The sequence below is a fragment of the Aspergillus ambiguus genome (assembly GCF_047715705.1).
Source record: "Aspergillus ambiguus strain CBS 117.58 unplaced genomic scaffold BDV59scaffold_38, whole genome shotgun sequence".
NCBI classification, from domain to species: Eukaryota; Fungi; Ascomycota; class Eurotiomycetes; order Eurotiales; family Aspergillaceae; genus Aspergillus; species Aspergillus ambiguus.
In genome coordinates this window covers 109,727-126,551 of record NW_027395551.1, presented here as the reverse complement: position 1 = coordinate 126,551, position 16,825 = coordinate 109,727, and the positions used below count along the sequence as shown (strand labels likewise).

General features: G+C 58.9%; 3 protein-coding genes across 3 annotated transcripts; all 3 read left to right on the top strand.

Moving 5' to 3' along the window:
• Positions 1 to 592: 592 nt before the first annotated feature.
• On the top strand, positions 593 to 4,083 carry clcA (putative C6 finger domain protein; the record flags this gene model as incomplete). Its single annotated transcript, XM_073694559.1, has 7 exons — positions 593 to 1,222; positions 1,277 to 1,389; positions 1,445 to 2,836; positions 2,887 to 2,967; positions 3,017 to 3,219; positions 3,272 to 3,809; positions 3,861 to 4,083. The coding sequence occupies 7 exons, from the start codon at positions 593 to 595 to the stop codon at positions 4,081 to 4,083; spliced, it is 3,180 nt and encodes a 1,059-aa protein (XP_073544546.1).
• A 496-nt stretch (positions 4,084 to 4,579) lies between these two features.
• BDV59DRAFT_103666 (short chain dehydrogenase/reductase family protein) lies at positions 4,580 to 6,027 on the top strand. Its single transcript, XM_073686476.1, has 2 exons — positions 4,580 to 4,791; positions 4,864 to 6,027. The coding sequence occupies exons 1-2, from the start codon at positions 4,761 to 4,763 to the stop codon at positions 5,874 to 5,876; spliced, it is 1,044 nt and encodes a 347-aa protein (XP_073544545.1). The 5' UTR covers positions 4,580 to 4,760; the 3' UTR covers positions 5,877 to 6,027.
• Positions 6,028 to 6,511: 484 nt separating this feature from the next.
• lah (involucrin repeat protein) lies at positions 6,512 to 11,983 on the top strand. The gene has a single exon (XM_073690921.1). The coding sequence runs from the start codon at positions 6,667 to 6,669 to the stop codon at positions 11,866 to 11,868; it is 5,202 nt and encodes a 1,733-aa protein (XP_073544544.1). The 5' UTR covers positions 6,512 to 6,666; the 3' UTR covers positions 11,869 to 11,983.
• Positions 11,984 to 16,825: the final 4,842 nt, after the last annotated feature.

The following is a 16,825-nucleotide window of genomic DNA, read 5'->3' as shown; positions in this document are numbered from 1 at the left end:
CCGTGGTTTGTTACTCGGTACCAGGTCATGATTCCAAGGTTCTACGACCGATCCTAGGCAGGATGCATGTCATGTCCATGGGTCTGATAACTGTACAAACTATGTATCAATAAGTCTGGAGTTGATTTATTATATTAGCGATAATTTCAATAATATCTACCCAGGTAGACTAGCCAGGATATTACATCCATACCGTACTGTAAAACCAATACCAAACGATCAGTCACTTTCTCGCAGTCACTATCACACTTCCACCTGCTGTCTGTGTGTCTGCATTGCATCTCTCTCTTTCTCTCGCTCTCTCTCTCTCTCTCTCTTTCTTACTCTTCCCTCTCTCCACTATCTTCTATCTTCTATCTTCCACCTTCTATCTTCTACCTTCTACCTTCTATTCCTGTCCTCTTCATCTTTCGTCTTTCTCCCATCAGGCATCAATCCCTCCCGCATCGTACCATCCGCTCTTTGCGCCTTTCTTCTCTTCTCTTCTCTTCTCTCTCCCTCCACACAATGTCCTAACTACATGTCGGTCACTCTCAATCATCCCGTCGATCTGCGGCAACCGGTCCCTGCCCGTACTGCCCGTCCGACCATCATGGACATCATCGCTACCGACGACAAGCCGAAACCTCTTCCTGCCTTCTCCGGCCCTCCTCCGCCCACCATGCATCCCATCCCTCCTCATCCTGACAGACCGCATCCTCCTCCCGCCACCACCCCGGTCATGTATGAACAACCATGGCGCCCGCATCCCCCTCCCTTCGACCATCATCCCGCCGCCGACCAGCGTCGCACCTCCAGCGCGCCTCAGCCGCCTCTACCGCCCCATGCCTATCCCGTCATGGGGAACCGAGAGCTCCCCCAACTGCCCCCCGATGGTCCCTATGGTCGACAAGGGAGCATGCCCGGGCCCGCGCCGCCCGCGCCGCCCGCTCCCGAACCACACGCCGCCGCCGCCGCCGCCGCCTACCCCCCCATCAACGGGACTTCACCGCATGAGCCTTCGCCGCACTCTGCCCCTCCTGACTATCGCAGTCGAATGCCCTTTGCGCCCCCGGATGCTCCCTCCAACGGGGATCCGCCCTCGGCCGTTCCGCCGCCTACCCAGTATTCCACCCCGATCCCCCCCCAGGTCTCTCATACGCCCGCTCCCTACGACTCCGGCTACTACAACAACCCGGCCTTTGGCATTCGTCAACAACGGAAAGCCGCTCGCGCTCAACAGGTAGGTTCCCTCTGGCCCCCATACGCACAATCTCGGCTAACCGACGCTTGCCAGGCCTGCGATCAGTGTCGAGCCCGGAAGGCAAAATGCGACGAAGGACGTCCCGCATGCAGCCATTGCAAGGAGAACAATCTGATCTGCGTCTACAAAGAAGTCCCTCCCCATAAGTCAGTTGGCTTCTGTCCGGTCCATCGGTGAAATCCCTGCTAATCTCCCGGGCAGGCAAGAAAAAGCCACCCAGCTTCTCCTCGACCGCATGCAACAGCTGGAGGATCGCCTGGAAGAGAAAATGTCCCAGCTCCAGTCCATCCAGATTGAGAATGGCATGCAACTGAGCCAGCTCAACCCCGCTACTTTCCTCCGTGACCAGAACCTCATCATCCCCAAGGAGCCCCCGAAACAGACCCTCCAGCACATCCTCAAGGAGGATCCCGCCGAGGCCTTCCAGGACTCGAAGCTGGCCAAGGATGAGACCGGCCAGATCGTTCTGGAGCAAAATGCCAACGATATCCTCAATAGCAACCAGGCCTTCGTCACGGGCGAGGACGGCGAACTGTCGATCCCGGTCGAGCATACCACCGCCGCCCACAAGCTGCTGTTATGGCCTTCCATCAAAAAGGTCCTCGAGCCCAAGGAGTACGACGAAGATTATGTCATGAAGTTGGAAGAAGACCGTGGCCTCATCCGCGTGTACGGCCGCGGCGAGGGGGACAATACGAGCGAGGACCCGGTGGTGTCTACCCCCTCGACCAACCCGAGCGCCGCCGTGGAGGAAATGTACATGCACCACCACCATCCCTCCCCGACGGGGCCATGGGGTGGCATCAACCAGCCGCAGTCCAAGCTGCCGGATATTGGACTAGACGACGCCGGTCGGGTGACGACCACCCCGAATGCCATCCGTCGCTACCACAAGAGCTATATGGAGCACCTGCACAAGCTCCATCCGTTCCTGGACCAGAACGATCTCGAACGGAAGATCGAACTCTTCATCACCACGTATTGCCCCGGCGCGGGTGGGGAGATCCCTCGCGGCGCAAAGCGGAAGCGGTCCTGCGAAGCGCTCCATGGCGCCGGATGTGATGTAGGATCGCCTGCCACGGTAAAAGCCGAACCGGGAAGTATCATCATTGAAAAGTCGATCGATAACGCCATCGTCCTGCTGGTCCTGGCTCTGGGTTGTATCTGCGAGGTGCGGGACCGACCCGTCCCCGGTCCGTTGATGGATCATCTCGTGGACTTTCGGAAGGAACAGATTCCGGGTCCTTCGACGCGCAGCCTACTCTCTCCCGCCGGGTCCGACTCGGTGGTGGCGTCGCAGACCAGTAGCTTCCACTCGAAGCCTCCCTCGTTCAACTCTCCCTGGATGGGCGATAGCCGAAAGACACGTCCCTATCCTGACGATCGAAACCTGCGCAATCTGGATGTCATTCCTGGTTTGGCATTCTACGCCTATGCCACAAGCATCCTCGGGAATCTCCAAGGGGCTAACGGTCTGCACCATGTGCAGGCGGCGTTGCTCGCCGGCTTGTATGCCGGCCAGCTGGCCCATCCTTTCCAGAGTCACGGATGGATCGCCCAAGCGGCGAGAGCCTGTCAAGTTCTTGTTCGATCGTATGCTATCGACCCTCCCTATACCCAGCGGCAAGGCTAATCGTTAATAGAAAACGGTACGAGAAAATGCGGGATGGTCCTGTGAAGGACCTGTATGATTTTGCCTACTGGACGTGTCTGCAGCTGGAGAGGTAAGCTCATATCCCCTGCACCGCCCGAACAGGCGTTAACACTGCCAAGCGATATCCTGGCCGAACTGGATCTCCCCGCGAGTGGGATCTCGCGGTCTGAAGCGCGTATTGCTCTTCCAAAGGGTCGATTCACCCTGACCCTGCCGAACGAGATCTCCGCACCCAGCACGATGATGATGTTTTTCTACTCGGCGCAAATTCATCTGCGCAAGGTTCTTAACCGTGTACATACGGACCTCTACAAGGTCGAAAGTAAGATCCCCAACACATTACCTCCTTCGGGCCCAGGCTAATCTCTCCCTAGAACAAGGTCAAACGCGTTGGTCGTCCAATGTACAGGAGATTCTGAGTATGAACCTGGAGCTATGGCGGAGTAGCCTCCCCGAGATCATGAAGTGGAAAGATAGCGACCCCCCGTCGAAAGACATTAACGTCGCCCGTATGCGGGCCAAGTATTACGGAGCCCGCTATATCATTCATCGGCCGCTCCTCTACCACGCACTCCACTACGCCGGACAATCGAATGTCCGCGCCTCGTCGATCGACTCCCCGTCCGCCCCGGCTGCTCCTGCCTCGGGATCGAAATCCCAGCACGTCTCTCCGTCTATGACCCATAGCCAAAGCGCGACCGCTATGTCGCGTTTGGCGAGTGACACGGGCCCCGCGCGCAACCCTCCGCCACCTTCAAACCCAACCGGAAGTCTGTGTACGTATCGCGAGCTGCCGGCCAAACTCCGCCGCGCTTGTAAAGTCTGCGTTGATTCCGCCATTATGAGCACGGAGGCTTTTGATGGGATCGAGGGCCGGCCGGTGGTGACCAACATCTTCGGAACTGCTCACGCGTATGTTGCCATACGCCCGCTTGGCTTATGAACACGCTAACAGCATGACAGGCAATTCGGGAATATGCTGGTGTTATCGGCCACCTACATGTCCAGCCTGTCCGAGCTAGTAGACCGGAACGATCTCGAGCGGCTTCTAAAGCGGACGATCAATTTCCTGCTGCAAAGCCGCTACATATCTCCCAGTTTGCGGGCCGATGCCCGCATTTTGACTGAGATATACGAGAAGATCTTCGGAGAACCAGCTGGGAGCTTCACGACGCATTATGATTGAGACTTCGTCTTGCACTAAACCGAGTCCCATTCATGATCTTTCAAGTACACGTCCTCTCTGGGCCACTTTCGCTACCACCACTATGACTCGTCCCTCGGGATGACCGCACGCATCCATCGTTTTGTTTTCTTTTTGTTTCTTGCAGGGACGGACTTTTGGACATTCATCTGGCGGCTTTCTTTTCTTTGGCGTTTCTTGGCGTTACTGCATTTTGGCCCAAGAGGCTTCCAGGGGGCATCTTTTTGCATTTACAGCGGATCTGAAGGCGATCTCCGATACAGCGAAGTACATTTTGGGGAGTTCATGTTTGATGGCTGGACAGATGCATGGTACTGAGACACTGCGATTACCCCGGTTATTGAGTTCTATTTGATTTTGGCCCTTTTCATGATCTTTTGGGACATGCAGACATCTGCACAGGGCCAGTAACTTATTTTGAATAAAGGCCGTTGTGAATAGTTGTGATGCTGCACAAGCACAAGACGCCAATCTGTCTGCCGAGGTCGGCTGTTGATTCCCGCTCCTCTTTCCCCGCATTATGGTCGATCAACTCGCGCCACGAGGGAGACCGCCCTCATGGGTTCGTTATTTATACCATCAGGGGCTAGCTGTCGGTTGGGGACTCTGCAAGACCAGGTCGTGACGGAAGATACCTACCTGGTACCTTAGCACGTAGGATGTCTCAGACACCGCGGTTCTCGAGAGAAGGTACCCATCTCGTCGGCTTTCCTGACCCCCTTTCCGGATCGTCTTGAAGCACGTCCAGCTCACCCAACACAGGATTCACCGCCGATGTGGTCGGCAAATTCCTCCAGCGCACCGTCCTGTCCCCATGGAAGACCGTCCCGCTGCTTCTCCTTGCGCACTACACCGCCAAGGGCAAGGATGTCGCTGAGCAGTACCCCCGGCTCTTCCAGGCTCTCAAGGTGCTCGCGTCGCTGGCAGTCCTGCGGCGCGTAAACGCCGCCATGAACCGACGGGCCCTTAACAACGGCGTCTCGGACCGGTACGACTGGAACCGGGAGGTCGTGGTGCTGACGGGCGGGAGCAACGGTATCGGGCGACAGGTGGCCTCGCTCCTGGGCAGTCGCGGCATCAAGGTGGCCATTCTGGACATCCAACCGCCGCACGACGGCGACAAGCTCCCACCGACGGTGCGCTACCACGAATGCGACATCACGTCGGCAGCGGCCATCGCCGACGCCGCGGCCAAGATCCGCACCACGATGGGGGAGCCGACCGTGCTCATCAACAACGCCGGCCTCTGCAGCGGCATGACCATCCTCGGCTCCTCCGAGGCGCAGACGCGCCTTCAGTTCGAGGTCAACACCCTCTCCCACTACTGGTTGACCCGCGAGTTCCTCCCGGCCATGGTCCGCCGCAACCACGGCATGGTGGTCACCGTGGCCTCCCAGGCCGGCTACACCACCACGCCCAACATGGTCGACTACTCCGCCACCAAGGCCGCTGCCGTCGCCTTCCACGAGGGTCTCGCCGCGGAGCTGGTCACCCGGTACCAGGCGCCCCGCGTGCGCTCGGTGCTAATCACCCAGGGGTTCACCCGCACCGCCCTGATCAGCCGGTTGACCCCCGAAGATACGTGGATGAACCCGCTACTGCACCCAGAGACGGTGGCGGAGGCGATCGTCTCGCAGGTGCTGACGGGCGAGAGTGGCCATGTGTTGGTGCCTGGGTCGACGGGCTGGCTGGCCAAGTGTCTGCGAGGGTTCCCGGGTTGGTTCCAGCATGGGATCCGGTTGCAGTTGGAGCGGCTGATGCGGGCGGAGGAGTAGAGGAGTGATGGGGTTTTGGCTTGGATTTTTGATACCTCTGCGCATGTTTTGTTTGATTGATTGCTTGTAGATTATCCTAATCGGGTACTCCGTGACGAACCATGGATCGGAGAGTGAACCATGGTACTCTCCATATCAATATCTATATCATTATCTATATCATTATCTATATCATTATCTATATCCATCAACCAGTCCCTAGGGGTATATACGTCTACTCATACTTCTCTAACCAAGTCGATAACTATTCTCAGGCCCTGTATGACGTGTGTATGGACGACGATGTTGATTGGCCGATGGCACGTGACCGCCGTTTTCTCCGACTCGCATCTTCTTCGTCGTCTTCTTTCGCTTCATCTTCTCATCTTCTCTGCATTCCTCCTCCGTCTTCCATTCCATTCTTTCATCCATCCTTCCATCCATTCTTCCATTCCTCGTATCGAACATTCTACTCCCTCCCTGCACCCCCATACCCTCACTGGACTCCATCTCACCGCATCTGACCGCATCTCCACGCTAGATCCCCTAGTGGCCGAGTGTCTGGAGCAACCACTGCCGCTAAGACACCGCTGGGGCCTTTCGACTCAAGAACCACGGTTCAGCTCTCCACACCTCGATTTATTTATTATTGTTTACTTTCTTACATTCCTCCCCAACCACCCCCCCAATTCCATCTATCATCATCATCATCATCTTCCCCCTCCTCCATACATCGCCCTCAATCCACCCTCCACATGCCATTCCCACCTGTCCGGGCATCCCTCTGATCGATTGATCGCTTCTGCCCACCATGTTCAAGGCCCTCATGGGCGGGGGCCGTTCTTCCTCCGATTCCCGCTCCAGCGCCAAAGGCTCCTCCTCCTCGCGTCGCAGAGCAGACTCCAAAGCCTCCTCGACTGTCAGTCGCAAGTCCTCCCGGGGTGACGACCGGGACCGCGGCTTGGGCGATCTGTCTGCATACCCGTCCTCGGGCAGCCGCAGTAAGCGCTATGCAGACAGTGCAGCCGGCGACTCGGTCGCTTCGAGTTATGCCACCGCCGACCCGGGTATCTTCCCCCCGGAATCGGATCGCACCTCCCGACGCAGAGATCTTGACGATACGGACTCCCGCGACCGCCATCGCGATGGGAAGAGCTCCCGCCGGCGCGAGCGCATCCGATCGCCAAGTCGAGAGCGCGAACGGACCAAGCCTGTCCGCGACGATCCATCTGGTGACGCAGATGGTCGTGATCGCGCCAGCACCACGAGTCGTCGTGAGCGACGACGCACCCAGTCCGGCGACACCTACACTGCCCCCAGCGGGCGATTTCCCGCCGACATCATGGCCACCCCCGATCACCAATTCCCCGGTATGACCACCACCACCGGTCCCGGTCTCGAGGCCTCCCCCACCGTCTACGATCCCCATGTCCAGCAGCAATTCCCCGGCCAGTTCCCTGCCTATGTGGCCGAGCCGTATCGCCCTCCCAACCCGGCTGGGGAAGCTGCGGAATACTATGGGGACCAGGGTCAGTCGGTGGCCGACCAGCCTGGCGTTCGTCCGCAACAGCCTCTGGTCATCCCAAATAGCCAGGCGCACCTGCAGCCAGCTTCGCCGGTTGAGAACCCACCCCCAGAGCCCAGTACCATAGGAGAGCTCGGGGCTGCAGCGTCGTACTACAATGATGTCCCTGGAGGTCAGCCTCCGCCTCAGTCGAGCAATCTTCCCTCGTCCAAACCTCCGAAGCCAACGGTGCAGGCTCCAGGGCTCGCCGGACCGGCAGTAGGCGCCGCTGCGGCATATGCAGCCGGACATAGTTCATCGGATGGCCACGACCCCGATTCGCCGCAGTTATCGGTTGGCGCATCACCGTCAAATTTTGTCCCTGCCGGAAAGCCTCCTCACAAACCTTCCCACTCGCACGGGACGGGCGCCGCAGTTGGTGCTGCAGCTGCTGGTGCAGCGGCGGGTTATATGCTGGGTCACCATCACCATTCGTCGAGTCCGGACGTGTCGCAATACACCATGCAAAACCCCGACGATGTCTCTCTGAACGGACTGGGCTACCCGGGTCCGTCCATGTACCCTCCGCACTCAAATCCCCCGCCGTATGCTGCAGCTGGGGCCGCGGCCGCTGCGGGCTACGCCGCGCACCCATCACATCCTCACCATGCTGCCGTCTACCACGGGGCGCCCTTCCCAGCCGGAGGGTTGGCCTTCCAGCCGCGACAACGGGGCCCGCTGGGTAAATTCATTGATTTCTGGCGCGATCCCGAGGGTGTTGGTATGTACGAAGATTACACGGAGACGATCGGCGTGTGCAAGTACTGCTTCGAGCCGGGCACGACCTCGCGGGATGCGCCTCGAAAGCACCACTATCGACCTCGGCGCCGCTCCAGCGATCGTTACAGTAGCGGTTCCCGAGTGGATAAGCTCAGCCGTTACGCATCCTCTGAGGACGAAAGCCGCCGCCGCCGGAAATCCAGAAGCTCCTGGCTCCCTGGAGTTTTAACCGGATACGCAGTCAAGTCGCTCTTCAATAACAAAGACTTTGACGATACCTACAGCGTTCGGACCGGCCAGGTCGTTGGCTCATCGTACGACAGTGAAAGTGTCTCCACTTCGCGACGGAGTCGAACATCCCGAGGTGTCTATCGTCGATCCAGCCGTAGCCGATCTCGCGATCGTCGGAGCCGTCACTCTCACCCCGACTTGCACATGACCAGATACGAAGACCATCGGCCACGGTCTCGCTCGCGTTCGCGATCATCCTCCGGATCCAAGCATACCCTGCGAGATGCCGCCCTCGGAGCCGCCGTCGGCACGGCGGCCATGTCGCTGGCGAAGTCTCGTAATCGCAGCCGGAGTCGGAGCCGGTCTCCGCGGAAGAGCAAGTCGAGGAAGTCGTCGTCGTCAGATTCGTCCTTCGTCGATATCTCGAGGCCAGCTCGCAGGCCCGTCGCCGGTGGGTTTGGTTCCTTCTTCACGGCCTCTTCCGAGAATCGAAAGAAGCGGCGCGCCAAAAAGCGCAGAAGCATCTTCTCCTTCAACAACTCGTCGTCGTCGTCCGTGGATAATGATTTGGCGTTTGGATCCGCTTATGCTAGGAGGTCTCCCGGTAAGTTGAAGAAGAAGGGTAAGAAGAAGGACTCGGGCGACGTCGACGCTGCTTTGTTGGGACTCGGTGCTGCCGCGACTGCTTTGGCCGCAAAATCCCACCACAGAGGCCGGCGCCGTGGTGAAATCTTAGCCGGCAAGGATTCGAGATCCGGCCCCTCTGACTATGCCTCTTCTGCTACCAATGACGAGGGTTGGGAAGATCTCGACTCCGCAGACCAGTCGTCCTCTAGTGTCAGTTCGGCTTTGGCATTCGGGGACACTGGAAGGTTTGGGGACGATTCTTCACATTCGTCTGATTCCAGTGCGTCGCTGTGGGGCTGGAGATGGGGCAGCAAAAAGAACAAGAAGAAGAGGACCCCAAAGAAGGACTATCTCCCTGCCGCGGCGGGCGTGGGAGCTGGAGTGTTAGGAGCCGCCGCCTTGGCTGGACGGCATCGTGACAGCCGGACGGACAGCCGGGACGCTAGAACCAGCAGCGCAGGAAGTCTCCAGCAAGTGGCGCCAATCCCGACGGCTGACCCGTCCCGCTACGAGACGGTCAATATCTCCTCCTTGCCTCCTGAGCCAGCTTACGTTCGGCCCGGGGCCATTCCTCTTCAGCAGCCTCAGCCTGTGACTCCGGTCTCTCAGGCCGTGTATACTTCTCAAGGCGAATCCATCCACGCTTACAGTGCCCCAGCTGGCCCTCCGATCTTCGATAACTCTTTTGGACAATACAACTACGGCCAACCGTCGAGAGAGACGCAGTGGAAGCCAGCTTATTCGGAGGGTCCGTCGAACGTCGTTCGCCCTCATAGACGCAGCGATTCGTCACCGGTCCCCCATACGGAACCATTGGAGGGAGTGACTGCAACCGGCCTCAAGCGTCATTCTACCCTGAGGGAGCAGCCGTCTGTCCAGTTCGATCTGACACACGAGCAAGAAGAGAAAGAGCGGCGTGCTGCTCGTCAGCAGCGATCGAAACGCGACTCGGATCGCTATGACGGGGTCCAACTTGTGGATCGCGAAGGTGAGATGGCGCGTCGTGACGCCGAGCGTGAGAGTCGACGGTACGACGACCGCGATGGAAGAAGGCGCCGTGAGCGTGACGATGACGATGAGTATAACAGAGGACACAAAGAAAAACAGTCGACCTCCTGGATCGGCGATGCCGCTGTTGGAACGATGGGTGCTGTTGCCGCCGCGGCCATCCTCTCAAAGACATCGAATGATGACTCGTCTGAGACGAGCCAGAAGCGTCACGACGAACGTCGACAAAAGCGCCGAGCCGAGAGACGCCGTACGACAGATGAATCGTCTGTTGGCAGCTTCCCCATATCCGACGACACGGAGGAGCGTTCGTATCCAAAGCGGGACAGGTCGCCTTCACGGCGTTCCACGTACCCAGAGCCAGCTCGACCAACGCCTACGTACGAGAATTACGCCGAGTTCTTCGCTCCTGAGGGGCTGCGGTACAGTCCCGACACCTATGCCCAGCGCGAGCCCACTTCAATGCCCACCATCATTGAAGCCGTTCCGGCAAGTGAGCGGTCACAGGTTCTCACCGAGGAGCTGCATCCAGATTACAATGCCCTTCCATGGCCGGTGCCTTCCCTGAAGATCATCGAGCCCACCCCCCCGCAGAGCCTGAGTGGTTCTGTCAGAGGAGCAACTTCGCCGATTCCCGCCACGCCGGAGGTGATTCCCGAAGACAAGATCGCCGAGCGGCAGACGACAGGTTCCCGGGTGTCGTGGGGAGAGCACGAGCTGCATGAGTATGAAGTACCATCCACATCCTCCGATCATGAATCGGTTGACCATGAGGCTGTTCGAGACCACCAGCGTGGATTGAGAGACGTTTCTCCCATTGAGGAGATTCCCCGGAGCAATGAGTCTCACTCGCCCAAAAACACTGCAAAAGACTTTGGCACGGACGTGGAATTTGCTGCGACCATCGCTGCCGCAACAGCTGCTACAGGGTTCAATCCTTCCATCGTCACGGATAACCCCATGTACCATACACGGTCCTCGCCGCCGGGTGCAGAGAAGATCGACTCGTGGACCGAGATCGTTCCCGGCCGCGATGGCCAGCGGGGCTTCGTTGAAGGAGAGGTAGATACGCCCCAGGAAAAGTTCATCGAGAGCGAACCCTTGTACGATGAGCCGGATTTCATGACCAATCGAGAAAATAAGTCGCAGCCCGAACAACCATCGATTGCGCAGGAGGTGATCGCGCAACTGAGCCAGAAGAAAGAGGACGCAGCAGAGACGGCTCCCGAGGACTACTCCATGCCTGGGGGTTTCGAGCCGGAGACTTCTCGCGAGGGCCCGAAAGACGACACCCGATCCGTCGCTTCTGCCCCCATGCCCGGTGACTTCGAAGACGATTCGAGAAGAACCCATGACTTCGACGTGATGGGAGATGCCCCGGCTCCCGCTGCTGAAGAAGGCGCCACTGAAGGGAAGAAGAAGCGCCGCAAGCGTCGTTCCAAGCGGGACAGTGGCGATGACTTGGACGATTCGGTCTCGATCATCTCTTCTCCCGCGCGGATCGGTCAGGGCGAGGAGAAAGAGAAGCGTGCGGAAGAGAAGGAGAAGAAGTCTGGCGGGTTCCTGAGCAGCTTGTTTGGATCGCGAGTTTCCGAACCGGTGGAGAGCAACAAATCCTCCGACGATAGACCGGCATCCCGCGAGGTGCAGTCGGAGATTGGCCCTCGGACGTCTGATGGGCCCAGACGTCGGCGGAGAGAGGGATCGTCCAGTCGGCGCAGCAGTGGAGAGCTGGCCGAGGATAAGGAGAACTTTAACGTTGAGAGCTACAAGTCTAGCAGGCAGCGCCGGGAAGAGAAACGTCGCCAGAGACATGAAGGAATCCTGCATTCGGGGGAGGGGGCTGAGGACGAGAAGGTATAGTTTTTAGCTGTTTTTTTCGGTCTCCATTCGCCTGTAAACATCATGATGTGTGCCCTTATTCCCATATTGAACGATTGAACGAACTTTTTGATCATACATATACTGAAATCTCGCCTTTTCTCTCTTTTTCGTACAGGACCGGGAGATATCGCAAGACCAGCCGTTCCTGGAGGACAGTCGTGAATTGCCCATCGCGGTAGACGACACTATGGGAACATCGCCCCAGCCCGTACAGCAGACCGCCGCCGCCGGCCACTACTACGACAACGACGAAGAAGAAGGCCAGCGATCGCGACGCTCTTCTGTCCTGCATCTTACGGGATCGCCAACCGCTGTGCCTCTGCATTTCCGTCGCCCCCCAACCTCCCCAGGCACGCCGGCAGCCAGCTCGCCCATCTCCCCGTCCACGGGCTCTCCGACGCAGTCGCGCCATCGCAGGCCCAACTCCACTGAATTTAAGCACTCCCGCGAGATCCGGCCGCTGTGGCTCGTAGAGCGCCACGGCGTGACCGAGGCGCCCGAGGACGAGCCCCTCCCGTCCCTGCCCTCGAGCAAGACGTCCTCGGCGAACGCGTCCGTCGAAGACCTCACCACTCTCCCAGACGAGACGAGCTGGGAACGCGTCGATCTGAGCCACCACGTTCACGACAGCCGGGCACCGGCACCGGCCTCGCCGCCGCACGGCGAGCATGACTTCCTCGATTCACGGCAGGGCACCCCCACCGCCGCCGTCTTCAGTCACCAACAGCAGCCGCCGCTGAGCAGGAAAGACCAGCTCAAGTATGAATTCCACTCGCCCTCGGAGCTCCTCCAGGACCCCAGCACGTATGCCGAGCTGCCCCCGTCCCCGACTCTAGGCGCACTGCCCTCCGCAGAGGGCTCGGCTGTCGGCGTCCGCGACGACCTAGACTTGACCGATCTCCCAGCGCTGCCGTCCTCGCGCCCGTCAACCCCGGAGAATCAAATGATCCACAGCGAGGACGTCGACGAAACGACCCCGACGCAGGAGAAGACCACCCCCACCGTCAAGAGATCTGTCAGTCCCAGCGGGTGTGACATCGCCGGGGTGGCCGTTGCTGGCGCCGGCCTTGCCGCCGCTGTCGGTGCGGCCGTCGACAAGGAGGAGGATACGCCTCACGAGACAGGCCGGGATGGCCCCGCCGCAACGGAAGATAGGGACGTGCCCGAGTCACCTGCGTCTGCTGTATTTGTGGACGCGCCGTCCGGCGTTACGCCCGACGATGGAGACGAGGGTGTCTTCGCGACGCCTGTGAATCAGCCGGACCCTGAGGCGGCCCGCGCGAGCGAAACTGAGATCCCCGAGCAGGCTGTCCCTGGAGAGAGGGACCTTCCGGAAGCTACGGTGCAGGAAGACCCCGTGGAGCCTTCTACGTCGAAGAAGAAAAAGAAGAAGGACAAGAAGAAGAAGAACAAGGCTGTGGAGATGCCACCCGACGATACGAGTGCTGCGCCGGCGCCGGCTATTCCTTCCGAGGAGGTCCCCCGGCTGGAGGGAGAACAGGCAGTGGAGGAGCAGCTGCCTGCATTGGAGCCTGCCATGACGGTCGAAGAGCAGCCGTCTGTTGAACCGGTCTCTTCGTTGGAGGCTGCTGAACCGGGTGAACCTGCCAAGGATGTGGAAGAGCAGCAACCCGACGCTGAGACTGCGGACGTCGCCTCGGTCTCCTCGAAGAAGGCAAAGCGCGATAAGAAGAAGAAAAAGAAGAACAAGGGCGGGGTCGCTGAGGATGAGCCCGTCCTTCCTGCGGACGCAGCCATGGAGAAGCCAGAAGAGGGGCAGATCACTGAGGATACGCCCAAGTCTACGGATGGCTTTGTCACGCCGACAGAAGAGAGGGCGAGGTCTCCGGATGTGGAGGGCGCGCTGGCAGAAGATCTTCCAGCTGTCGGCATGTCTACTGGGCAGGCTGAGACTGAGGCCACGACCCGAGAGGTTCACGTGGATGACGGCGTGCAGGGTGAAGCTGTCGCGATGGATGAGAAGAGTTTTGATCTGTCTATGACTCCGGTTGAGACCGGCCATGTTGAGCCTACGCCTACTATGGAGCAGGAGAAGATCGAACAACCTTCTACGATCCCTGCGGAGCAGCAACCTGAGGAGACTGGAGTTGATTCTACGGAGCCCAAGGCTCTGGACGATACTCCCAAAGAAGATGAGCCTGCTTCTGCTGCGACGCAGGATGCTGAGGCCGAAGCGCCGCAGATGGACGTCGATTCTGCCACTAAAGGTGTAGAGGCCGCGCCTGAACAAGATCCTGCCGCTGAGGTACCAGCGGCCGAGCAGACCGTGCCGCAGACGCAAGATCCAGAGCTCGATGCTTCCTTATCACGCAAGAGCAGTAAAAAGAAGAAGAAGAAGGACAAGAAGAAGGCTGCCGCGGAGGCAGAGCAGATCCCTTCGGCTGAGGAGGAGTATGCCATCAAAAGCGAAGAGGGTCTCGAAGTCAGGCCTGAACAAACTCCGGAGGACAATGAAGTACTCGCCGTCCCTCAATCTGGACAGCCCGAACAGGGTTCTGAGGAGAAGGCTATTGAGGACAAGGAAGCACACGATATCCCGCAGTCTGAGCAGCCCGAGACCCTGCCTGAAGTTCCCCCAGAGACGGCCACCGTGGTCGAAGAGCCACTGCCCGCCGAAGAACTCTCCCAGAAAAAGAAGAAAAAGAAGAACCGCAAATCATCCACTTCCGCGGTGGAGCCTGAAGCCGAGCCAACGCCCGAAGCGCAGCCCGAACCTGCAGAAGACGCGGCCGTGCAGCCCCCGCACGACGGAACAAGCGGTGAGCTGCCGGCGCCCGCGAGCGACAGCCTCGATGCCCAGGCACCGCCCGAGCCAGTCACCAACGACGACCAACAGGAACCTGCAGCGGCAACGGACGTTGAAGGCACCCCTGCGACAGCGGACGAGCCGTCTAGCCAGCAGCCTGTGGAGACCGCCGAGGCCAATGATGACACACCACATGGGCCTGAGACAGCCGGTGAACCTGATGCGGGGGAAACGGCATCGACGGGCAAGAAGAACAAAAAGAAGAAGAAGAAGAGCAAGGGCGGCGGTGATTCTTCCACAGTAGATGAGAGCATGCCGTCTACTGAATCCCCTATCGAGTCTGCGGAGGTTGTCCCGGCTGAGTCTGAACCCCAGGCTGTACTACAAGGTGAACCTCAGGCTGAGTCTGCAGCTGAACGTGAGGTTGAGTTTGCGCCTGCTGCGCAGGAGGCGAATATGGAGCCTAAACCGGAGCCGGAGCAGGAGCCGGAGCAAGAGGAGAAGCCGGCTGAGAGCGAACCGCCCACAGAGATGGCGGAACCACCAGCCGAAACTGTCCCGATGACTGCCGCCCAGAAGAAGAAGGCAAAGAAAGAAAAGAAGAAGCAGCGGCAGTCGGCTTTACTGCAGATGTCTGCAGAGGAAGTGGCCGAACCGACTCCCGCCGAGGCGGACGCAGCACTCGTCGCTGCTGCTGACGTCGAGGCGGAGGAACCCGCTGCTGCCTCGGAGCCTCCGACAGAACAGCCAATTGTCGAAGCTGCTCCCGAGCCATCGGAGAAGGAAGTGGCTGAAGCGATTGACGTACCAGAACAATCGGTTTCCAAGGATGTGGCTGAGGGACCAATTGATGAGGCTGCCAATGAACCCATCCAGAGGGAAGTAGTTTCTGGGACAGAAGGACAAGAAGACTCCGTATCCAAGGATATGACGGAGGAACCAGTGGGCGAAGAGCCAGCTCCGGCGCAGAGGGAGGAGAAGGAACAGGAAACGACCCCTGTCATTGGAGAAGAGACTGAAGTGAAAGACGAGCCTGTGACCGCTGAGCTGAAGGAAGAACCTTCGGAACCAGCGGTTGATGAGCCGAGTAAAGAGGAGCGAATGGACGAGTCAAACGGGCAAGTCTCTGAACCAGTTCAAGAAGAGGCACACGAGAACGTCCCAGAGCAGAAGGCCGAAGAGCCAAGGACAGAAGCGGACGCAGCTCCCACCGAAGAAATGCAACCCACTCCAAAGTCAAAGAAGGACAAGAAGAAAAAGAAGAAGCGCCAGTCTCTTGCCCTTGAGGAGCAGCCCGCGGTAGAGACGGTTGCTGCGGCTCCAGAGGCTTCTGTGGAACCGGTTGAAGAGCCTGCACCTAAGGAAGAAGCTGCTCCCGCTGACTCCGGAGAGAAGCCTGAAGAGCCCGCTCCTGAGACTGATTCACCAGAACTTGTTAAAGATCCTGAGGTGCAGGCTGAAGGACCCTCCGCTGAATCTACCTCGCAGGACGCACCAGGTACAGTGGAGCTCGAAGAGCAGCCAGAAGCTGTGGAAGAGCCTCAGCCGCCCATGTCCAAGAAGCAGGCAAAAAAGGAGAAGAAAAAGAAGCGCAAGTCGGTCTCATTTGCCACGGAGGAGCCGGAGATTCAACCTGTGGAGCCTGGCGAGCCGGCTGTCGAGGCTAGCGATATTACCCAAGAGACCACAGAGCCGGCTGCTGAAGATGCGCCTGTTGATAAGACTAAGGAAGGTACCAACACTTCTGACGTTGAGGCTTCCGAAATGCCCGAGCCTGTTCCTGCCGAGAAGTCCGAGGAGGCCTCCCCTGTTGTGGCAGAGCATGAAGAACCCAAGGCGCCAACCGATGCTGAAGAAGAAGCGCCATCTTCCCAGGACACTGCAATGGAAGAGTCTACATCTATCAACAGGGAGGCTCCCGAACAAGTCCAATCTGAAGTGAAAGAATCAGAGGATGCTCCGGCTGGGGAGTCGAAGGAAGAAAGTGTCGCGGAACCCCAGCAAGCAGAGGATGTCCCGGCGGGTGACTCGAAGGGAGAAAGCATTGCAGTACCCCAGCAAGCAGATCTACACCCAGAGGCGCATACCACTCAGGAAGACACTGTGACAGCTTCTCCAGAGACAGGCGACAAGGTCGAAACAGAGCCCTCGTCAGAGCCAGCAGCTGCC

Excerpts from the sequence above, each read along its gene's own strand:
- BDV59DRAFT_103666 (XM_073686476.1), top strand. The coding sequence starts at position 4,761 with ATGTCTCAGACACCGCGGTTCTCGAGAGAAG. Across the intron at positions 4,792-4,863 it reads ACCGCGGTTCTCGAGAGAAG|GATTCACCGCCGATGTGGTC; the intron begins GTACCCATCTCG and ends CACCCAACACAG.
- lah (XM_073690921.1), top strand. The coding sequence starts at position 6,667 with ATGTTCAAGGCCCTCATGGGCGGGGGCCGTTCTTCCTCCGATTCCCGC.